The 24920-nt window shown below is 39.6% G+C and overlaps 1 protein-coding gene across 4 annotated transcripts; it reads left to right on the top strand.

The window, feature by feature from the left end:
* Nucleotides 1-219: 219 nt before the first annotated feature.
* Nucleotides 220-24170, top strand: Ttpa (alpha tocopherol transfer protein). 4 transcript variants are annotated; one of them, XM_076924098.1, is made up of 5 exons: nucleotides 220-438; nucleotides 7673-7826; nucleotides 15632-15825; nucleotides 18046-18156; nucleotides 22395-24170. In XM_076924098.1, the coding sequence occupies exons 1-5, from the start codon at nucleotides 370-372 to the stop codon at nucleotides 22566-22568; spliced, it is 702 nt and encodes a 233-aa protein (XP_076780213.1). In that variant the 5' UTR covers nucleotides 220-369; the 3' UTR covers nucleotides 22569-24170. The 4 variants fall into 4 exon arrangements, with proteins under 4 accessions (XP_076780213.1, XP_076780212.1, XP_076780214.1 ...); XM_076924097.1 differs by lacking the exon at nucleotides 220-438 and adding an exon at nucleotides 500-742; XM_076924099.1 differs by lacking the exon at nucleotides 220-438 and adding an exon at nucleotides 2659-2788.
* Nucleotides 24171-24920: the final 750 nt, after the last annotated feature.

The following is a 24920-nucleotide window of genomic DNA, read 5'->3' as shown; positions in this document are numbered from 1 at the left end:
TAGAAGCAAGGGGGGGGAGGAGCAGTGGAGCTGCCAAAGGTGACTTCCTTGAATTGCATTTTGGAAACTAGTTAAGAATACCAGAAACGACCCGAATTCAGCCTTAAGGAAGGGGTCGGGAGGAGGGCTCCTGAGTGTCTGCCAACCAGGCTAATTAAAGAATACTTTAAAAGACTCTTTACCGCGTTCCTGATTCCAAAACGGAACAGAGGGGGAAGGGCAACGAGGAAAGGGTGAGAAAAGTCCTCAGGCAGCCTGACTATAAACATCCCAGGTAACTTTTTGACTTCCCGTTCTTTAGGTTCAACACCAGTGGCTTTCCTTCCCTGGGACTGGCTGCGGCTATCCTGATGAGCATCGGAGGGCACCATGTGGGTGCCTTTAAGAGGGCGCCGTGGCCCTTGCACCGGCCGGGCACAGGAGATCCGGGCGGCTCGGGTGAGTGTGCGCGGGGAGGTGGCCACGGCGGGGGGCGGAGGGTGGCTCTGGGCCCACACACTTTCCCCCCACCCCCTTTCGCCGGGACAGCACGGCGGGCATGGCAGAGATGCGGCCGGGGCCGGTGGTTGGGAAACAGCTCAACGAGCAGCCCGACCACTCGCCGCTGGTTCAGCCGGGCCTGGCCGAGCTGAGACGCCGGGCGCAGGAGGCGGGCGTCCCGCAGACCCCGCAGCCGCTCACAGACGCTTTCTTGCTGCGCTTCCTGCGCGCCCGGGATTTCGATCTGGACCTGGCCTGGCGCGTAAGTGTTCACCAGGGCCGGCGGACCTCGGCGAGGGCGGGATCCACGCGCACCGAGCGTGGGGATGTGGCTGCAGGCGCGCCCAGACTCCCGATTTCGCCTGGGCGATGCTCTGATCCACCCCCCCTCCCACGCCAGAGTGGACCTCCGGTGGACTATTAAAGTCCCCGGGATTAAACAAAGTAGAGGATCCCCGCCCCTGAGCTGCTCAGCTGTGCTACACATCTGAGTGGATAACTTCAGATGTAGGCAGAGGAGGATGAAGTGAACATCTGAAGGCATCTTGAAAAGACTAAGTTAATAGAGCTAAATGCCAGAACAGTCAGTTTGGCAGGTTTGAAACCCAGAACAGGACATAATTTCTTTTGTGTTTCAGGTACTAACAACACACTGAGAAGGGGCCTTGGAGCCAGAGAGATGCGACCTTGACTTTGTCCTTCTTGGGGTCAGCATCCTTATCTGTTCAGTAACTGTGAGGACATGACAGTAGTTTCTAGAATTGCACATTAACCTGGAATGTTAGGACAAGATGTGCCAAGCCCTGTACTTGGCACGGAGTAAGTAGCCAGTGGTCAGTGGCCTGACCTACCCTTTTCTCCAAGAGAAAATACTTAGGCTGCGGAATTCTAACATGCCTGGCTTTTATGAAACTAATTTTATTGGATAAGCACCAAGTATGGCAAAAACAACGCAAACAATGCAAAACAGTAAAAAGTTGAAAGGAATTTCCTAAAAGAAAAGAAACTCCGAACACAAACTTTAGCTGGACCTTGAGTACCCAGAAGTGTGGCATTGCCTGTCACTTCAAACATGTGCTCTACGCTCACGCAAACAGGCGCTTGTGGTTTTATTTTTTTAACGTGGCTTTTCTCAACTGCTTGCTGTACAGAATCAGGTCATGTGAACATATGCACAGACAGCCTGCTCTTTTGGGGATTGCTATTATCCCGTAAGACCGAGATACTACACGAAGGGTATCTAATCGCTTCCTTGTTTGTGACTGTAGAGATTGTTACCAGGTGCTATTAGGCCCTACGCTCACCCTTCATCCCTGCATTCAGCGATGGGGACCCCAGAGTTGCCATGCTCACTGTTCCTCTCTTCATTTAGTGTTTATCTTTATTTTTCTATTTTTAATACCTGCATTCTCCCTAGTAGGATAAAAAAAAAAATGTCATCAGCAGGTGGGCATTTTCTTCTCTCACTGGTTTCATCTCTGCACAGAAATCAGAACATATCCTTATGTATCCTTATTAAATAAATTCATCAGTCGCTGAAGTATGCTGCTGATACTTTTACTGTTGAGGAACGCGCCACCTTTGCAGGGAGTTTTCACTACTACTCTGATGAAATGCACATTGCATAACAATGCCTTTTTCTCTATTATTATGTTCACTGCCTTACCAAATAAGAGTTATGCCTGCTAGATGAGGAATAGTTCTGCATTTTCATTACTATATACATTAGTTTTGTTATAAGCGAGTTTAATCATATTTTAGCTACCTAAAACTAATTTCCCAGCTATCTTCTTTTGTGTTTACCACTTTTTTTTTATTTCAAAAACACCTATCTACATCAAAGAAATTAGGTTTCTGTCCTACATTATAGCCTATCTGATATTTAAACTTTCCTTTCTGAGAGAATCAGAATGTTTATCCATTATTGTTGCTGTTCATTAATATGTTAAACACATTGATTATTCTTTGCTATAGGGATCCATTTGTGTTTTGGTTTCTGGGGACAGTCAGCTGTATATCAGAGGGAGGCCAGCAAGTTAATTGTGTCTTTGTCAAGCCTAACTCTTGTCATATGTGCCACAGACATGAGGCTGGTGAAGTGGGATTTCTCCATCCATTCACTGTTTCTTTTTTCTTTTTCTTTCTTTTTCTTTTTTCTGTAGAGCCTCATGATCTTGGACAAATGCTGCAACTCCTGAGGTGTTTTGTTTTTCATAGGACCAGCCTTTTCCTTTTGTGAAATTGATCCCAAGTTTTGCAGGATAAACTCACTGTACTACTGAATCACACACCTATCCTCTGTGTTGGGGTACTGTAAAATACCCTCCCTTCCTCCCTCCCTCCCTCCCTCCCTCCCTCCCTCCCTCCCTCCCTCCCTCCCTTCCTCCCTCCCTCCCTCCCTCCCTCCCCCTTCATTTCTCCCTTCTTTCCTTCCTCCCTCCCTCCCTCCCTCCCCCTCTCCCTCCTTCCTCCTTCCTTCCTTCCTTCCTTCCTTCCTTCCTTCCTTCCTTTTTTTCTGAGCTGGAGATTGAACCCAAAGCCAGGTAGGCCAATACACTATGCCCAAGCTACATCCCCAGCTCTTAGAAATACTTCTATACAAAATTTTCTTTAGAAATGGGTTGGTTGTCTTTTGAAATATTGATTTCAATTTGTTGATATTATTTTGATGTAAGGGAATAAATAACAGTGCAGCATCACTTCTTTCTTTATGTATGTTGGATATGAAGTATCTGAACACTGTAATCAATGTGTGCACCAGTGTGCACTTTCCAGCTACTGGATATGAAAATGCAGTCCCTGGGGTTTAAATGAGTCCTTAAACATCCATACAGAGATTTCTAATGATAAAATCTGTGAGTTGTTGGTCTTAGCTATTTTTTAAAACAGTCAGAGCAAGCAGATGAAGATATAGAAACTGTCTGTGGCCTCTGTGAGAATGTGTGCATTTCCTGTTTTCTTTCTTTTGCTGAATGGTTTTCATTGCACAGACCCTTGATGGATTGCCTAGTAGGACTGTGTCCATTGGACAGAACCCAGATTTCTGTTTGTGACCTCTCTGACTTGTCTGCCAACGGGAAAGGAAAGGGGAAAGGGCAAAACTGTGCAACTTTCTTTTCATTTTCTTCTGCAGTGCTACTTGGTGCAAACTCATGGTATATGAGCTCTAAAGTTTTGTAGGAAGAAACTCTGACAAGTCCCCCAGTTATAAAGGAATTTCTCATTATTTTGGCTTTTGAGCATATGATAAATTAATATTTTCTAGTCTTAATACCCAATATGCTTATTAATTACAGGTACTTTTTTGAACTGTTTGTATAGACTACTCTTCTTCTTCTTCTTCTTCTTCTTCTTCTTCTTCTTCTTCTTCTTCTTCTTCTTCTTCTTCTTCTTCTTCTTCTTCTTCTTCTTCTTCTTTTCTCCTCCTCCTCCCTCTCCCTCCCCTCCCCTCCTCTTCCTCCTCTTCCTCCTCTTCCTCCTCTTCCTCCTTCTCCTCCTCCTCCTCCTCCTCCTCCTCCTCCTCCTCCTCCTCCTCCTCCTCCTCCTTCTTCTTCATCTTCTTCTTCTTGTTCAAGGATGAGATATAGAGTGCTCAGTACTCACATAGCTGTTAAGCTGTAGTATAGGGCTTTGAACTTGGTTGAAGTCCAGGAGAGCCTGTGCTTCTGCTAGACTATACTGGCTCCTTCAGGTCAGAACAGTGAGAACAAAAAATAGCCACCATCTTCTCACCCAGCAAACTGTCTAGTTCCTTCAATTTCTATATTAAGATGTGGTGGTTTGCATATGGTTTGTTCCCTCAAGACTTACATTGAAGTTCAGTTCATACAGTGAAGTATTAACAGGGCAGAAATGAAAAGCCAGGTGGTCACACACACATTTAATCCCAGCACTGGGGAGGCAGAGGCAGGCAGATCTCTGAGTTCAAAGCCAGCTTGGTCTACAGAGTGAGTTTTAGGACAGCCAGGTCTACATATTAAAATCCTGTTTCGAACTCCTCCCCGCACCCCCCCCCCAATCACCAGAAAAAGGACAGAAATGTAATTCAACTACTGTGTGGAGAGAGCTTTCTTGGAAGAATTAGTCAGTATGGAGCATTTATGATGGACTACTAATAGTTTTTATAAGAGAAGAGGACACACACACACACACACACACACACACACACTCGCTCACACACTTGACATATACTGTCTAGTGTTTTCTAAGGACTCTACCAGCAAGAAGGCCAGAAGCATAAGTGGTCTACTAGACCTTGGGCTAGACAGACTTTATCTCTTTATAAGTTGTGTCATTTATGTCATTATACTATTAGCAACAAAAAGCAACAAAATATCCCAATGCATACACAGTGTTTCAGTACTTTATCTCTGTGATTTCTATCAGCACTTCAAAGCTATTAAAATTCTATGGCCACTTCCTGACAATTACCATCAAACTGTAGCTTCTTTTTGTGAAGTTTATCATAGCATATATAAATCTCAATCTTTATACTTCTTAGTGGATAAACATTAACTTCTCATGGCTTTGTTATCTATCAATGGAATAACAGTAGTTACCCCTCATGGTCATTGTAAGGTAGAACTGAGATGGTGTTATTATACTGTATAAAAGTGGCACAAATATGTTTTGTTGTGGTGGTGGTGGTCTGAAAACACATAAGAAAATGTAGGAAGGAACGGACCCTAAATATAACATTTTAAGTAGAAATTTCTAATTTTTGACTAAAATAGGCAGCCCTCAGTATCAAATATTCATTTGTAGTCGGTTTTGCTGTTACTGTTCTGAACTTGAGTTTGGCTTGAGAATTGTCTTCAGGGGCAATTTATTTTTACCATTAACATTTACGTCAATTGGATTTGTAAATTTGTTTGTCAGCATAGAATAAATAAAGAAAGATTTGGATTTTGAACCTTTGGGAGATGTAAGTGCCAAGATGCATAACAGCAGTTGTTCATATTTACAGAAGTGATTCTTTTCAAGTGTGGGCACAGCCCATGGATTCATGCATTGATTTGTTCTCTTGGGCCCACAGTCTGCAGAAACATGTTGAACGTGGCTCCTCCTTTAGCTCAAAGATCCTTTATACTGTGATACACTTTAACATTTCCAGGACAATAAAACCAATATTCTATATAGTCACCAAGAATCTGCTTTTCACATTTACACTGAATTAGAATTTAAAGGCTTGGGCTGGAGAGATGGCTCAGGGGTTAAGAGCGCTGACTGCTCTTCCAGAGTTCCTGAGTTCAAATCCCAGCAACCACATGGTGGCTCCCAACCACCTATAATGAGATCTGATGCCCCCTTCTGGTGTGTCTGAAGACAGCTACAGTGTACTTATATATAATAAATAAATAATTGTTTAAAAAAAAGAATTTAAAGGCTTGCTTTTATCTGAAGAAGCTGTCAAAAAAGTAAGTGAGCATCATAAAATGTTCTTGACACTGATTCCGATGACATCTAGGACAGGAGGAAGAAGGGAAATTCATAGTATGGGACAGAATGAATGCATCAGAACTACAATGAGCCTCTTGTTCTTGCTGCCTTTGGAAATGTCTATTTAGGTCACCAATTATATTTGCTGGCAAATTGACTGGCTTTCTTTCTTCTTACTTTGCTGCCCTTGTAAATCTCTCTTTTTTAAGCTAAGGAGACTTTATTAGATGAAGAGACGAGAAAGACTGAAAGAATGATGACGTGAGAATAGGCCGAGGGGAGAGAAAGAGAAGGGAGGACTACAGAGGCTATGTCCTAGAGGACTCCATGGTGACACCTCTCTCACAGTCCAACTGGCTCCTCTCCTAGCCAATCCTAGCCAGAGACTTCCTCCACAGCTCCCAATTCATTCTCTGCATAAGCTATTGTAGGGTCTCCTCTGGATTATTACAGTTTTGTAGCTACAGTTACCATGTTTATAATAATAAATGTCAATATGAAGTTACTTTGATGAACCTTCACAATATTAAGACCCTAACTCAATGAAGAATGAACTTCACACACACTATTTTTCTAGTGTGTCCACAAAATGCTTACTGTAGCTTTGCTTTTCACCTAACTGAGATTCAGTGTGGCTAATAGCACTCTTTAAGCATAATCAAGTACAATGGATGGTTTTATCTGGCATCAGTGGGAGGGGAGGCCTTTGGTCCTGTGAAGGCTCAATGTCCCATCAAAGGGGAATGCAGGAAGATGTGATGGGAGGGGTGGGAGTTGGGGAGCACCCTCATAGAAGCAGGGGAAAGGGGAAAGGGGATAGGGGGTTTGCGGAGGGGAAAACAGGAAGGAGGGTAACATTAGAAATGTAAATAAAATAACCAATAAAAATTTAAAAAAAGAAAAATGAGATACAAACAAATCACAAGGGAAATAAAATGAGAGTAACTTTTTGTTAACTGGACTATTATGGTGGAACTTCTATGCAGCTGAGGACGATGGGTTTCCTCTAAACCATATTTTACCAAGATCTATTGTTTATTTATATGATTTCTTTGCTTCTAATTAATTTGATTGACTTGCTTACAAAGTACTAAAGGTAGTATTCCCACTGCTAATTAGGAAATATTCCTTAAGCTTTTTGATCTACAGTACAACTTCACATTTGCCTGTGCTCTCTGCCTTAGCTGAGATTCAGCAGAAGGAAGCATGGGGAGGAAACTCCTCATGGTAGCCAGAGGAAACTGACTGAAACCAGACTATTTCAGATGTTCTCTTATCTCCTGAGCTTCTCTCCATATGGACTATTACCTTACAGTAATCTTACATATGTCAGGATCCCAGAAAGCATATTCAGAAGGCACCGGGCTTTTTAAATATAGTGTAGTGTCATTCCCACAACTACACTATTTGTCCAAGTAAAGTATAAGACCAGCTCACATCCAAAGCCAATCCCACTTCTCTCTGGAGGGTACACATCAGAAGGCCGGGACTTGTTAGTAACTATTTTAAGAGACTATAGCTGATGGCAATTAACAATGACTGAGTCTTGAGTTCAGGATCAACTCTTACCTCAAGACAAATAAGGATCTCAAATCCTGAATGAAAAGAACTTTGGCTTTTGCAACTAAAAAGCTCTTTCAGATTCTGACATGAGAGATGACAAGGTTCACGCACAACATCAAGTCTTTTTAACTGTTTTACAAAATGTTTGCCATGTACATCATTTATGGAGGTGTTTAATTTTATTTTTCAGTTAATGAAAAACTATTATAAATGGCGAGCAGAATGTCCAGAATTAAGTGCAGATTTACATCCTAAAAGTATCCTTGGACTTCTGAAGGCTGGTTACCATGGAGTGCTCAGGTCCAGGGATTCTACGGGCAGTAGAGTTGTCATTTACAGAATTGGTGAGTCTTATACAGTGTCTCCTTGTGCTCATTCTGTCTTCACTTCCTCATTCATTATTAGATGTTCTAGCATTTCTTTTGGTCAATATCTTATTTGATCATGCTGCTATAACAGTCCCTTAGACTGGTTGCATAGAAAAATTGAAATTCAGTTCTTAGTGCTGGAGGCTGTGAAGTCCCACATTGAAGCGTCAGTGAATTTTGTTCAAATGAGGGCCTGTGTTTTGGTTCACAGAGATCTTCTCACACTGATTTCACATAGTAAGAGCAGTATAGTTTTCCTTGGGGCCTCTTAAAATGGCACTAATCCCATTCGTGAGGATTCTACCCTTATACCCTAATGACTTTCCCAAATCTACTTCCTAGAACCATGAACTACAATATTAAGATAGTTCAACATATAAACATACTTGTTAAAAAGTCTGAGTTCAAACTCTGGAACCCATGACAAAAAGGAAGGCCCAACTCCCAGAAAGTATCCTCTGATTTTTACATGTGCACCATGGCATGCACTTCTGTGTGTATGTGTGCTCGGCATGGGTAACACACAGAATAAGACCATAAACTTGTAGGTAAAATTCTAGCATGTAAATTTGGAGAAGACATAAACATTCAGATCCATAACTGGCGAGCCATAATCTCTGCTACATGTTTAGTTCTGTGTGGTTAAGACTTCCAGGTGACAGGACAAACCATAGCTATTCCATAGCCTTCTGGTGTAACTTGGGCCACAGACATTAACATGGTGGTGGCTGCTGCTTCTGTTGCTGCTCTTCTGCGGCTGCTACTATTTCTTCTCCTTCTTCTTTTTCCTCTTTCCCTTCTCCTTCCCCTTCTTCTTCTTCTCCTCCTTTCCCCCTTCTACTTCCTCCTTCTTTCTTCTTCTTCCTCTTCCTTTTCTTCCTCCTCCTCCTTCTTTTTTTTTTTTTTGAAAGAGGTGTCACAGGGGTGGAGATGACCAAGGATGGCTAGAAGGTGAGTGTGAACAGGATGCACGATGTGAAATTCCCAAATAATTATTAAAGGTGTTGCATTGGAAAAAAAACAAACAACAATAACAAAATCAACCCAACCAAAAAAATAAAACCTTCAAGGTCAAGGATGAGAATCTCATTCTCCCAGCCCTGCCTCAGTCCAACTGAATAACAGTTAATCATTATCTCAGGAACAGATTTTCTTTGAATTATATTTACCATTATCTGTCTGTCTGTTTGTCTCTCTCAATGGAGTCTCAAAACACTGCTCATAAGGACTTATAATTTCCAGGTCAAGTGGCTTCGAACTTCTGTGCTCAAGAGCTCAACCTGCCTCAGCTCCCGAATAGTGCGATCATAGGCATGTGCCACCATGCACAGCTAATTTCTTCCTTTTTAAAGATTTAAACTGTTCTTTTAATAATGTTCACTGCTTACCTCTGTATAAGATCTCTGCCTTTACATCAACTGCTTTGTGTTTTAATGAGATGCTGTTTTTAAGTTTTGAAATATCAGATTACTACGTATGACTGGAGTCTATATTTCTTGCCCTTGCATTATATATTGTTGGGGTCCAGCCTTGACACAGGTTTGGAGTTCTCAGCTGAAAGCAAGGATATCTGGAAGGTGCATAATAAATATACACAGACTACTTTGTGGGAACAAGCTGACAGGCAATTTTTCAAGGTTTAAAGTTTCTCTCTCATCTCTCTCACTCTCTGTTTTCTTTCTCACTCACTCGTTTATTTGCAGCTTGGGGTTGCACACACTCTGCATTCTCCTGTGAATTTTTCTTTTCTTGAACTCCTACACTCCTACAACACTTCTGGCATTTTCCTCTCACTCTCACACACACTCTTCACACACATCTCACACACACCTCACACACACCACATGCACTCTCCTTTCACTCACACATACACTCACCATACACACCTCACATTCTCTCTTCACTCACTCTTCCCATTCTCTCTTCACTCACTCCTCACATGCTCTTCTCATGCTCTCTCATCTTTTTCTTGCCCCAGTCTTTTATTGATACTCCAAAGGCAGATAGAAAAAAAGACATTGTATAACCATTGCCAAATCAAACAAAACAAAACAAAACAAAACAAAACAAAACAAAAAACCACATCCCACAAAGAATTAAGAATTTTTCTCCAAAGTTTCAAGCTTCCCCATTCCCAGGTCTGTAGCCCAAATAATAATAATTGCAAACACCATTATTTAAACTTTAACTTTTAACTTATTATACTTCAGAGCTCAGAGCTCCGAGGTCAGCTACTTGCATTTTCCTGTGAAGCTCTAATGATAAATGACACGGGCAAAACTGCCAGGCAGTGTCCAGAAAGAATCAAATTAACCCTTAACTCAGAAGTTCCACTAGCTTTCTGCTTCTGTACATTGCACACAATGACTCTCCTAAGAGTCCCAGTGTTTTGACTTAGTTTTACTAGTTAAGTTTACTAGAATACATAAGATTTTATGTATTCTGCCGGGCGGTGGTGGCGCACGCCTTTAATCCCAGCACTCGGAAGGCAGAGGCAGGCGGATTTCTGAGTTCGAGGCTAGCCTGGTCTACAGAGTGAGTTCCAGGACAGCCAGGGCTACATAGAGAAACCCTGTCTCGAAAAACCAAAAAAAAAAAAAAAAAAAAAAAAAAAAAAAAAAATTTTATGTATTCTATATTTCCTTATCTAGGAACCACTCATAAATGTTATGCAAAACTTATTTTATAACTTCAATAGATTTTTTTTCCTTTCTTGGGGTCCCAGTGTTGGCTCTATTTCATTTTCAAATAATTTCCTCAAACTTTCTTTGCAAGTCAAGCATTAATCTGAAACTGCCATTGTGCAGTTATTGCATGGTTTCCAAGATGAGAGCACACAGCATGCACCTGGGCCATTAGGACTGTGTTGGGCTATGCCCTATGCCTCATTTTTTAATTGTTTAAGAATCATTACATCAAGGAACATCTAGTTTCATAGAATTCACCAGAGCAGAAGGAGAACAAAGTAAGAAAGTCAGATATAATAGAATAATTATGCACATCAAGGCCAACTAAAAAACAGTCACACACAAATGAAATCTATACATACAGCCGTTTTCCAGGGCTAAGGTTAGAAGAAATGGGAACAACTGTTTTTTTTTTTTTTTTTTTTTTTTTTTTTACAAAGAGCTGCCATGGGCTACTGAGATGTCTCCATCCCAGACTACTGCAGGCAGTCCTTGTCATTGTATGCTGTCCCCAGCAATATACCAAATAAAAAAGATCTAATCATGAAGCCCTCACCCACAGAGCACTCAGTGGGGCTTTTCTTTCCTGCTGCTTCAACCAAGTCAAAAGATCCTTAGGGATGGGCTGGCCAGAATACATGCTTAAATTCGAAAAAAGAAACCAATGTATTATAAAAATACCAGTTGAATTCAAATTTCAGATAAACCACAAATATATTTTTAGTATGCTTGGGAGATACTTATGATAAATCTTGCACCCAATTTACCTGAAATTCACCTTTAAGTTGTACTTATATTTTACATGACAACCGTGCTTAAGTTCCAAGAGCATCTAAATGAAACATACAGATGTTTTATTATATTTCTTTCTGATCATCTCCTAAGCTTTTGTAAGGCCTGGGCTTTGGAGTACCTGGCTGGGCAGTTATTGTTTGTTTTGTGTTTTTAGTGTAGAAACTAAGAAAAAATAAATGATAATGACATTTTTACAGTGAGAAAGCCAATAAAACAACACTTTTATAGTAAGAAATCCAATGTGTGTGTGTGTGTGTGTGTGTGTGTGTGTGTGTAATCACAAATACCTTAGCAGCATAGTCTGGGCCTCTGGGAATATAGTTATTTAAACATTTGCTATTTAGTAGCTGGGAAAATAGCTCAGCTGGTAAAAAGCTGCTATGTAAGCATTCATCTGAGCTCAGATCCCCAGAACTCATGTAAAAAGCCAGTGCACACTCCAGTACTTGTCTTAATCCTAATGTTGGAGATGGTAGCTCCCAAGGGATTTCTGGCCTGGCAGTTTAGCTAAGTCAGTGAGCTCCAGGCTCAAAAAATAAGGTATAGATGATAAAGACACGCATTATTGACCTCTGACTTCTATGTATAGCCAAGTGTACATGTTACACACACACACACACACACACACATGAGAGAGAGAGAGAGAGAGAGAGAGAGAGAGAGAGAGAGAGAGAGGTTGTTTACCTCAAAGATATTTAACATCAAAGATATATAGATTTTAAGGAAGCTCAGAACAGAAAGGTAAGTTGTTCTATGTGCTCCTATGTGCTATGTTGTTCTCAAATGAAAAGAAGAAACATAGAATTTTATAAATAATATAAAAGTAAACTTTTAATGAGGTAGCTGCATCTGTGATACACTGTTTTCATAGAAGCTCACTGAAGCCATCTCCACTCTGTCCAGTGTGTGTACAGTAAAAGCAATGAGGAAATACAGAGCCCTTGCCTTTATGTTGATCTTTATCAACCCTATGACAGAGGATGTAATGGGAGGCTTTTGAGACTGACTACTATACTACAGCAGCAAAATCAGGTTTTAACAATGAAAATTCAGTATTAATTATACTTGATTATGAATTGAAGCTATGGAGCGTGTTGATTTTATTGAAATCTGTAAGATATATATGTATATATATATACACACATATATATCTGTGACACAGAGGTGCTGTGAGAATTACATCTTGTTTTATATAGTACATAATACACACACATATAATATAACAAGAACGTTATCTGGCACACAATAAATAATCAATTCCAGGTAGATGTTAGGGAAGAAATGAAAATTCTAATTTCTCATGTCTTTCTTTATCGGGCTTGCTTAGTCAGACAGTACTGTGCACCAGCACCTTCTGTAATAATCCTGTTCTACAGCAGCCACTAGCCTACACAGAACTATTAAGAGTTGAATGAGAAACTGAACTTTTAATTTATACTCACAGAAAGTGAATAGAGGGCCAAACAGGTCAGACAAGTGAGTTGGCTCAGTAATTACTCAGAAACTGGTTTATGATCTGGAAATTTCGTTTGTTGAGCTCATATTTCATCATTGTAGCATTCATCTGGAGGAGTGTCACATTGTTGAACTGGATTCATAATTCTAATATTCTTACCAAGAATCTGGGTTGCTGTTAAGCAAACGAAAATCCCACCGTGACTTCCTAGAAACCCCAGGGTCATGTTTTCCCTTTCTAGATCTTTATCTTTTTTTTTTCAAGGCTGGATAATACCAACACTTAGAACTGTTAAGTTTCAGCCGCTGAAAACAAAAACTCCTCCTCAGTCTCACTCCAGCCTCCACCTGGCCACTTCCGGTCCCGCCTTTTCTGTTCTCAGCCAGACTTCCGTGTTACTGCAGCTCTCCCACCGTACTTCTCAACATTCACGTGTGTCCCGGTCTGATTTCACTCCGGCTCTACTGAAAGGACCTTAGGCAACCGTGGCCAGCAATTCTCTTTGTAGGAAATCTGATAAACAAGCCAAGATCTATTTGGCTTCAGAAGTGTGCACGAACTTCTATCTTATGAACTCCACTGTTCTGTGTCTTTGTTGCCGTGTTCTCCCGGAAATTTTCATTTCATTACTGTATTCTTCATTTCCACCACAGAAGTTACCTGCTTGCATTAGCCTGTAAGTTCTGGAATCAGAGAGGAAACTGGCCACAGCCTTCATTTCATATGGATCTTGTTTTTAAAAACTACAAGAAAAAAGTGCATTGGCAAAGGCGTATGTGTACACGAGTGTCCAAAGAAGCCAGATACAGGATGGGCTCCTCTAGAGCTGAGCTACCAAAGGTTGTGAGCTGCTTGTGAGCAACATGGTTGCTGGGAATGAAACTCAGGTCCTCTGCAAGAACAGAAGTCTTAACTTCTGAGCCAAGTCTCCGGCCCTTCAGCTTCTCATATGTACCATTATATCTCTCCTGTCACAGAGAAAAGCAGATCTATTCTAGACAGTCCATATCAGAGATGCCATATAAACAGGCATAACTACCTGAATTGTGTCTTTACCATGTTTTATTCTTTGGAGATTCAGACTAATACAACCGCTTCTCTGTTCTACCTACATCCAGTAGGCAGTCACTTGGTCACTATTGTGAAATGTGTATAAGTATTCTTTACACCCCTATAGACTATCTCAATAAATAACACCTCCCATTTACTTAGAGGCCTAAGAAAGGATCATTGATCTTCTGGGCTTTTAGGATTTCTTAGTTATTAATCATTTTCATTCTTTTCTCCTCCCTTTCTCCCTTCTCCCCCCCCCCTCCCTTCTTCCCTTTTTTCTTTTGACAGGAGCTCATAGAGAGCACAGGATGGCTTTGAACTCACTGTATAGTTGAATATGACCTTGAACTCATCATTCTCCGGCTTCTACCTTCCAAGTGCTTCTACCATGCTGGTTCTTTGTATTGAGCTCATGTGCTCAGGCTTGGTGCCAAGAGCCTTTACCCACTGAATCATTTTTCTGTCCCTATCTGTTCTTACAAATAGCTTCCAGTCTCCTCTTCTTACAGCTGTTAAAATTATTGGTTCTTTTAATTCAGTTTTCTCTCTTAACTGTTTCCTTTATTTTTCTTGCTTTGTCTATGGAGTTTGGTTCCTGTCTTCGTGTATCATATGACAATGATTTAAATAAATCTTGTTTATTTTTAAAGACTACTTGTTTGCCTGTCCATTACTATTATCATTTCTGCCTGCCACGACCTGTCTTATGAATGATGGGGAGGGTCAGGCTGCGTGGACAAGAATAGCGATATCTTCTCTTACCATAGGAACTCTGTTTTCTCTGGGCACGTACAGCTGCAGCCCCAAGACCAGCTTCCTGCTCGAGCCTGTAGGGACATGACTACTCTGTACTGCTGGTCCTGGAGACCTGGCACGTGACCAGCTTGTCTATCTGCTCCACAGCCCTTTACCTTGGAAACTTCTTTGGTTGCTGGGTTAGTCATTTGTCTATCATTGTGACAGGATTTTGTATCAATACAAAAGGAAGAAAGATTAGTTCCACAGGTCTGAGCCCATTGCTGATTGACTTCATTACTGTAGGCTTGTGTTGATGCAACAGACCACAACAGGGAGAGCAGGATGGAGGAAAGCTCACAAGATTCTGGTATTCAGGAGGCAACAAGTAAGAACAAGAGACAAAATATCCTCTTCAAGCGCACACCCCTAATGACCCACTTCCTCCAACCAGGCCTGACTTCCAAAGGTCTCAGTACCATACAACAGTCCACTATGTTATGAATCCATAGATACCTTAATCCACTGATGAGCTTAGAGCTCTCACGGGCTAGTTCCCTCCAGAAAGCACTATCACTGAACACTGATACATGAGGAACCAAGCCTGCAGCACATGACCTTGAGGGTATACTTCAGATCCAAACCACAAGTTACTATGATAACTCGCTACCGATTGTAACCTAAGCTCACACTTTTCTGTTTCTGAACCTGAAGCATAGTCACCAGCACTAAACATTTCCATTTTTAGGCACAGCCTTCTCTTGAGGTGATGGTGTGATTTCATTTATCAATCAAACTTTATCTGCATTTATCCCTATCCCATACTCCTAAAAATATATTAATTTCCAAAAAATTAAGAAAGGAGGGAGAAGCAGGCAAATATTTGGACCTCAGTTCAATTTATTACTTAATGTATGATCCTATATTTGTGATTTCTAAGCTCCTTTAGGCTTTAAAATATTCTCTTCCCTTAAAACATATCTTTGATTCTTCACCCAAGGATGTGAAGAATTCTTCATCCTAAGATGTGGTGTCTTTTTATTTATTTGTTGTAGCATACTGGGACCCGAAAGTTTTTACAGTGTATGACGCATTTCGTGTAAGTCTGATCACATCAGAGCTCATTGTACAGGAGGTGGAAACTCAACGGAATGGAGTCAAGGCTATATTTGACCTGGAAGGCCTGCAGATTTCTCATGCTTTCCAAATTACCCCATCTGTAGCCAAGAAAATTGCTGCTGTAGTTACAGTGAGTATATATCTCAACTGTTAAGTGACAACTGTATGATAGTCTCTGTGTTTGTACATTTCTAGAAACTTAAATATTAGAAATGCTAGATACATATTTGAATAATGTTAACAGTAAATAAAATTACTATATTAAAAATGTAACATACTTCAAAAATAAGTTTATTCAAGATAAATAACCACAGAATTTATACATTTCAATAATAAAGTGATTTTATTGTATTTTTGTCAAGTCAGACATGGTAAAACACATCTGTAATTCCAGGATTTGGATGCAGCAAGCAGAAAGATCAGGAAGCCAGTTGGGCTGCATGAGACCTAATGCTATAACAACTATAACAACAAAACTGACTCAAAAATATTTATAATAAAGATATAATAAGATGTCACATGTCTTGCCAGCTATAAATTGATTTTCCTTTCTTCAGAAATCAAGTCTTTATGTATGTAACTTTGTTCTTGTTTGTGTAGCTACACATGTATAAATGTATGTAAGGAAGACAGACAGCCTTAAGGACTATTCCTCAGGTACCATTTAGTCTATTTTTAAGACTCGGTCTCTCATTGGGCTCCATTGGTTAAGCTATACTGGCCCCAATGAACCCTAGAGGCCTGTTGTCACCACCCCAGTGCTAGGATTATAAACATATGCCAAGATGCTTAGCTCCTCCCACCTCATGAATCTGAGGCTCAATCCCAAGTACTAGTATTTGCATAGCAAGCAAATGACTGCGCCATCTTTCTAGGTGGAGAAGTCTTTAAAAATAGCCATTATCTTTAATCTAGTAATTCTACTTCTGGGACCTAGATTAAGGATAATCATAAATATTGTAAGGATTTTGTGCACTGTGATGGTGATAGCCTACTATGTGCACTGTGATGGTGATGGCCTACTATGTGCTAGCTACTTTGCTAAGTATTTCAGATGCGTTTGTATTTAATAGCCATCCTGGGTGATGACATACAATGACTGTTTCAAATCAGCAGTGATTGAAGGGTCCTCGTTTGGGTCGGTTGAAGGTAAAAGCTGTTCTACAGTCACCTCTCTTCCTATCCACAGGCAGTACCTGCAGCATAGCTTCTAATAGAAGAAAATTAGATACAGCTTCCTTGCCCAGACATAGGAAAATGATCACTTAAATGATGATCTATGCATTTGACGAACCATCTCAACAATGTTAAAGCCCACAATGTTCTTCACACATCATCTTGCAAAAATAGGACAGAACAGGATACAAGAAGATTACAGAGCATGTTGGCAATTAAGTTTAAATAAAATTATACATAGAATCTGTAAAAATAAATTCATAATACATCTCTAAATGACAAGATGGGAAATTCTTCATAAAAGAGGAAGAAAAAAGTCTTCATTAACAGTAATGATTGAACTTTTGGATAAGAAAAGTATTGGTGAATTTATTTTTCTTTCAGGTCTTATCTTTTTAGGTAGTCCAAAAGACTTTGATACTAAAGATACAAAGATATATACCAATGTCAGCGTTTAAAAAGTGTGTGTCTATTGTTATATTCTTTTAACTTTCATGGATGTTTTTTCTCTAAAATTTTTTTTTTGTAAAAAATACTAAATCAAAATGTCCCAAATTGTCATTGTTTACTTAGATGCTTTATATGTGATTAGGATGTAGATTTTTTGCTGAAAGTGGGGGAATGGCTCTTAAAATACTTGGCCTAATCTAAGAGGAGGAAAAGGAACCCCAAGCTTTCTGTAGATCTTTTCTGACTGCATTGACGATATATAAAACTTTTTTTTGTTGTTGATGGAATAAATCCTTTTGAAAATAAAGTCTCACTTTAGCTTCTGCTGTGTGTGCGCGCGCACATGCGTGCTCATCCATATGCATTAGAGGGCAGAGACTAATGTGTGGTGGCTTTTATGGTTCTCCATCTTCTATTTTGAAACAGGGCCTTGAACCCAGAGCTCATCATTTCCACTAGGCTGGGTAGAGTGGGTATCTGCCTGCCCCTGCTCCTCTGCTCCTTTGCTCTGGGGACAGGCATAGCCATGATGGCTGTGTGTAGGTGCCTACGGTCTGAACTCAGATCTTCATGCTAGTGCATCAAGTGCGTTGCCAAAGGAGTAATCTTTCAGACCCTTCCCATAAATCTATAGTGTGTTCCTAGAAGAGACTTGTCTTTAGGAATGTAACTGCACTATTTATGTTGTGTTATTAAGGTTTTTATTGTTCTTTCCTTTCAAAAGGACTCCTTTCCATTGAAAGTGCGTGGCATCCATTTGATAAAGGAGCCAGTCATTTTCCATGCTGTCTTTTCCATGATTAAACCATTTCTGACTGAAAAGATTAAGGACCGGGTGAGTAAAATGTATTCAAGTGATTATATTTTACCTCTTTCCATTTTAGGACATTCTTACTATTTTCCCATCTTTCTTAGCCCTAAACCATTGGACTAATACTGTAAATACTACTCTGGAAATTAAAATTTACTTTTACTTTTGAAAAATGTAGCATTACTGGCTGTGAGGGTCTTGGGAACTGTCTTGTATCACTGGAGTGTAAATATGTTCCCTCTAGAGGGCAGTGTGGTAATAGTTATGACAAACTATGTCAGCATTCTCTAGAAATTCATGAGATAGATATAGCTGTACACTGACAAAGGCATACATACCGAAAATCATTAAAACCATCAAACATTCACTGTGACGGGAGTGGTGGAAAAACCATGACACGTCCACACAGGATTGCAGGGTATGTTTTAAAGGAGAAATGCATGCCAATGCAGATCAGTGTTGATGGTGTTCTACCTTTTCTGTGAAAGGGGGAGAATGAGAAAATATGATTATAGTTGTACAATAACGTATTTTGTCCCCACAAAAACGTGGGTGGTTGACAAATGATTCAGTGATGGTAGGTGAGGGTAGAGTTTGTAGCAAAGTCTGTGTTGATTGTTTTTAATCTTGTTTGGATTTCTAACTTACATAGATGTGTTAATTATACAAATAAGAACACAGACTGTCTTAACTCTTAAACACATGTAGCTGAAACACGTATGTGATTTAATGTCTTGCAGGTGAAGCAAAGGAATTGATGTTCACTAACCTGTCCTGTTAGGCTTCATTTCATGTAGAGCTCTGCTCTTCTCCCCTCCCCTCCCCTCCCCTCCCCTCCCCTCCCCTCCCCTCCCCTCCCCTCCCCTCCCCTCCCCTCCCCTCCCCTCCTCTCCCCCTTCTCCCTTTCCCTCCCTGCCCTGCCCCTTTGCTCTGCTTTGCTTCTCCCCCCCCCCCCCCCCCTTTGAGACAGGGTTTCTTTTGTGTAGTCCTGGCTGTCCTGGAACTCTCTTTAGACCACACTGGCCTCAAACTCACAGAGATCTGCATGCCTCTCCCTCCTGAGTGTTGGGATTAAAGGTGTGTGCCGCCACCACCCAGCTCATGTAATTTTTAATTCACATTTTGTTGTTTGGAATTTTTGAAGTTGACAAAAAAACTTGCTTTCTGGAGCAGCAGCTGCTTCCTGCACCAGTCTGTAGAGGAGCACCTTCACAGCGTTCGGTTGGGGCGCTGTTTCATTGCCCGAGTTCTCTCTGGTTTCTAGGTTCAAGTGATGCTCCCACCTCGGCTTTCTGAACAGCTGTGAGATGCACAGCTGTACACCATTTGCCTGCTACAAATAGTTTTGAAGGAACTTTGTGATTTCAACCTTAAAAATATAAGTAGTGATGGCATTGATTATAATGAGACACTTGGACGTTTAGAAACTGTTCTTCCATCTTAAGAAAGCATAGCACTTTATTCCTGGTCAGAATATTATGACCTTAGAGAAACTCTTGACACATTAAATGATGCAGTTGGTATTTCTTTCTCCTTATTTTCCTTAAATTTCTTTCTTTATCCTTTGACAATTCCAAGCATGCATCTAATCCATTTTCTCATCACCCCTTCTCATTCTCCTCCATTCCCACTGAACTCCTTTCTCCTAACCAGCTCCTCTCCTTCTTTCATAGATTTTTGTTGTTATTGGTGACTCCTTGTGGGCATTTCTGTCTTTAAAAAAAGGAAGATTTGTTCTATGTTTATACGGATGTCTGTTTGGAGGTTTGTGCCTGTGAGTGCAGATGCCCTTAGAAGCCAGAAGAGAGTATCAGATCTCTTGGAGTTAGAGCTACAAGTGGTGGGAGACAACTGATGTAGGTGCTGGGATCTGAACTCTGGAAAAGCAGCAAATACTCATCTGTCTCCCAGCCAATTTCTGTCTGTATTTAAGGAATATCATCCCTAAATGGTCAGCCCCAATGTAGCTGGCCACTTCTGGCTAGTTTTGCATTCTAGTGTTTTCTATAAGCCATTTTGTTTTCCCTCTAGCGCTGTTAACTTAGTGATATTGGATACCATCTGATTAACTTTCGAAGTTCTAAAATAAAGTTTATCTATTTTGGGTTATACTCTGAACAATCAAAACAAAAATGAGAGTAACTGGATCTAACAAAAGGGAGAATATGAACCAAAAGAGAGAGAGAGAGAGAGAGAGAGAGAGAGAGAGAGAGAGAGAGAGAGAGAAATACTAAAAACTGAGATGCTAAGTGAGGCGGGCCAGTGCAAGCTAACTCACAGCAGACAAGCCAGAATGAGTAAATAAACTCAGGCACTTTTCCTTCTCAGCTTTTGGGCAACGCTATACATTTCTATATTTCTCCTTTTCTGAGAAAAATAGAGTTTCTTCTCAGCTAACTGTTAGCATCTTAGTCTTAAAACGTCAAGGGTCAAGGGTTGGCCTATGAGGTTCTTACATGTAGATCCATCATTCCTAATTCATTTATCCTTTAAAAAGATTTTTTTTTAAAGTGTGTGTATTGTGCTTGAGATGCCTGAGGAGGTCAGAAGAGGGCATCAGATACCATGGAGCTAGAAGTTACAAACTACCCAGTATGGGTGTTGGGGACCAACTCAGGTCCAAGAAGCCATCTCTCCATTCTCAACCCTCATTCCTAGCACACGTAGGTTCTTTTTTAATGGTTGCTGAAAGCGTCAATGAACATTTTCCTTTGTGTGAGTATCCCTGCAAGCTCTGTTGCTGGCAGAAAAATGATCCCAAGACAGGCAAAAATGAAACTTGGTTCAGCAAGACTTCAGTTAGCCAAGCTGGTTTAAACTTTAGGAGTTTGACCCTAATGGGTTCATCGTTTACATATTTAAGCACAGTAAAAATTTGAGGATCAAAAGAGTTTCCCCTTTTCAATCGTCCACAACAAAGCTTCAGGCATGGCTACATTGAAACTTCTTTGTAAAGTACATCTCTTTTGCAAAGCACCCCTAACTTATGACCTCTTCCATAAAAATGGTTCTGTTGACTGAGGAATGGTGCTAAGGATAAAGGTCTAGGGAGTCAGGATTTGTAATAAGTGTAATAGCAAAAAATAATGATCTTTTGCAAAGTATGTGTGTCCTCTTTTGAGAAACAGGTTCAGGAGTCTTGAGGATTTGGGTATGGGCTGGCTACAGAGAATAGCAAGAAATCTCCAGGGTACTAAACAATATCCACTCCAGCCTTCCCTCTATACAAGTATCAATTCTGTCCATTAAAGGAAAAAAAATCTAAGTGTTTAACAATTCTGGTTTCTCTAGTGCTATCTGTGAGCTTGTGAACCTTGTATCCTTCCTTCTACACCACTAACTATGGGAAAGATTGTTTTATTTATTTGCTCTGGCAAGATCTACTTCTGATTTCTATGGCTTGCTTTATACCTCCTTTACCGGCATTCTTCAGTCACTATTTGAAGTTTAAAATGTTTGAAAATGTAGGGCTCACACTGTCATCATTTCTTGATGGTGAAACCATTGACTATAACTATTGATGGGGCTGAAATCCAGGAGTTGAGCCCAGGTCTTTCCTCCTCACGTGAGGCCTGCTTCTCTCCTCTGATTCTTCTTTGCCCGTGGCATGAGCCAATTCAAGTCAGATTAAAATATATAAAGGCTGGTTTATTGCTGTGAGGAGGGAGAAAGAGGAGAAGGGGCAGAAAAAGAGAGAACGAACATGCAAGCAGAGAGGAGAGAAGGAAAGAGAAGAGAAAGGGGAGAGAAAATGTCTGGATTATATAAGAAAGAGCCTCTAGAGTTAAGGGCAGCCCAGCCCCTGGGTGGAAAGTTCAGAATTGGGGGCGGGATATGCCAGGTAGGAAGTGAGGGATGCTGGGGGAACCTGGAGGCCAGGTCTACTTTGGTATGTAAAATATGCACCTCAGCACCTTGTCCCAGGGTCTGAAACCAAACACATATAAATTACTCCTCAAGAACCTAATTGTGAGTACAAGCTATATGCTTCTATTTACTATGAATTAATATCAGATAGTGCATTTCTCATGTTTTTATAAATATACAGTTACAAGAATGCAAATTTTAAGAAGCAATAAAATTATATGAATCACAGCAGCATTATCTAAAAATAAGTAACGTTCTTAGATTCTAGAGCAGAAAAATAAAGGGGGCAGTATTTATATTACCTGACTACCCCTGTGAATCCTGTTTTGTAAGGTTAGTTTTTCACTGGAAATACTTCTAGCATAGTGAAGTCTAAAACATTGTGGCTATTTCAGATTCATCTTCACGGGAACAACTATAAATCAAGCATGCTTCAGCACTTTCCAGACATTCTTCCTCTGGAATATGGTGGTAATGAATTCTCCATGGAGGATATTTGTCAGGAGTGGACAAATTTTATAATGAAGTCTGAAGATTATCTCAGCAGCATTTCTGAGAACATCCAATGAGAAGTTATTTCCAGTGAATGACTTCTTCATTTAAAATTCAAGGATGAGATCCTATCAGGTTACTAAACTCAAGAGCAAAACTTCTAAACTAATTGATGCTTATCTGATCTTTAGTCATGCAACATGGATATCGGGGGGGGGGAATGTTTTAACTTCTACAATGCTCTGCTCCTTTTAAATTAATGTTAGGAAAGAAGATATTCCTGTTTGCACTTGAAGAGCAAACATAGCTACATCTAAAGTAGCTGTTCCAGTGCATCTTTGAATGGTTCAGGAAATTTTATCTTAAACAAAACTTTATGATCACATTGTTCAATACTAGATTGATGGCTATCTACTGGAACGAAATACTGTATGTATCAACACTGATGGTGAAACAATATTGATGCTCAGATAAGGTTGGTGTCAGCTCATAATTCAGATGGAATCTGAATACAGCTTAATCAGGATAGTTCATCTCAGGTAAACCCTACTTTAGCATATGCACAATAGAAGCTTTTGAATGTAAGTCTATACATTATAATGTTGTAATCAATGAAATCACTGTGTTTGATAAAAATGACTTAAAGCTTGTGAAATTTTTCTGAGGACAGTGGATTGTTTCCCATACTGTCTTGTATTTTCAAATAAGTAAAGAATATAATTATGGCTTCTGTTTATAGACAGGAAAGTAGAGGTATATGTCTTTTACATAGACTTTTATACTTGAAAACTTAACAGAACTACATAAATGAAAGGTGTTTACATTTTAAACTATCAGATATTATACTTAGTATTTTTCAGATTATTCATAAAATTCTGAAATAATTAACTACTATTTTATTCTGAGATAATTTACTACTATTTCAGAATATTCTGAGTCCCATGATTCATACTTAATTTAAATAGTCAATAGCTGGGATGTGCTGTCTCTACTACAGTGCTGTTCATTTCTAAGATTTTCATTCATTGAGAAAGATGTAATCTCATCCCATATTCAGCACAGCCTTCAATTTCTGACATAATGTTTATACTTAATGTTTCTAATTAATTTTATTTTAAACTGGAAAGAAAGCAAGGTAGAGAACTTATTGAATTTGTGTTCAAGTAGATAGATTTCTACATTAATTACATAAGAGTATCTTTGTATAAGGATATTTTTCATTGCACAAGGGTGTTTTTCTTTATAAGAAAATGAGTCTAATCAGATAAGCTGGTACTTATGGTTCTCTGTACATATACCTCTGACAAAACTGAGAGGAGGTGCAGATGTTCTTTAGAGAACGTGTTTAATTTTGATTTAGCAACTAGATGCTAACTTTACTATTTGATTTTACTAAAAAATCTTGCCTTTTTCTTACAAAATAGTCTTCTTTACTAAATTATGAAATTGAAATTGTATAAATAAGAATAATAGAAAATCAGTTAAAAAACAGTAACAAAACACATTTGGCTTATCAATCTTTTAATCATAGAAGGAAACTCAGATGTCACTTTATTTACATATAGCTATTAAGTCACTTGCCATGACTGTGAAGGAATGGAACATTACAATAAAGGCTAATGTTTTAAATGTGTACAATAGTGAAGTAATTAACAATAAACTGAATTTTAAAATGTCAATCAATGGAAGTACATTCTATGACGGGGCTTTAAAAGTGTTTCTACAATGAAGCAAGTCTACAAAGAACATTGATGAACGACGTGAGTAAACTGTTTGGAAGGTGCTGGGTAAATAACTGGAATTCTCTGCGTGTCTTCACAACGCTTGTACCAGAAACATATTTTAAAAGGTGCTCACTGTGCTCATAAACTTCACAATAATTTACTTTACTATTGTTAAAAATCAACATCCTTCTCGTAAATATTAATATTTTTTAAATGTAAAGGAGGCATTCTTTTTACAAAAGAGAGATGCTTTTTCTTTCAGAAAAAAATGAAGCAAAAACATATTATCTATTGTTCAAATGTTGATTTCTTTGTTTATAAGTTTTAGGTGCAGGTGGCTTCTCCTGGTGCTATGCTTCCTTCAGTGTTGTTTGCTAGATCAAGTGCAGACACTGAACCACAATCTCTAGTTCCTCTAGTTCCAGATTTGAGAAATCTGTCTTTGGAATTCATGTTCAGTTTTACTTGGGTAGTAAAATGTCCCTAAAAAATAAAAATCTATTAAAGAAACACAAATTATTTGGTTAAGTAGCACACTGTGATTTTTTTTTTTTTACTTTTTTTTTCATTTTGCCTAGAGTTGTAACTTAAGTATGCATGGCTTAGCTTTATACAAGTAGCTTTGTGGCCCCTTTTATGTGTATGCCCAAGTCAAGGGTTCTATTCCCAACATTCATAAAACAAAGTAAAAAATAGATAATCCAA

This window comes from Arvicanthis niloticus, chromosome 25 (genome assembly GCF_011762505.2).
Source record: "Arvicanthis niloticus isolate mArvNil1 chromosome 25, mArvNil1.pat.X, whole genome shotgun sequence".
In the NCBI taxonomy this organism is placed as follows: Eukaryota; Metazoa; Chordata; class Mammalia; order Rodentia; family Muridae; genus Arvicanthis; species Arvicanthis niloticus.
This window is presented reverse-complemented; position numbering and strand designations above follow the sequence as displayed.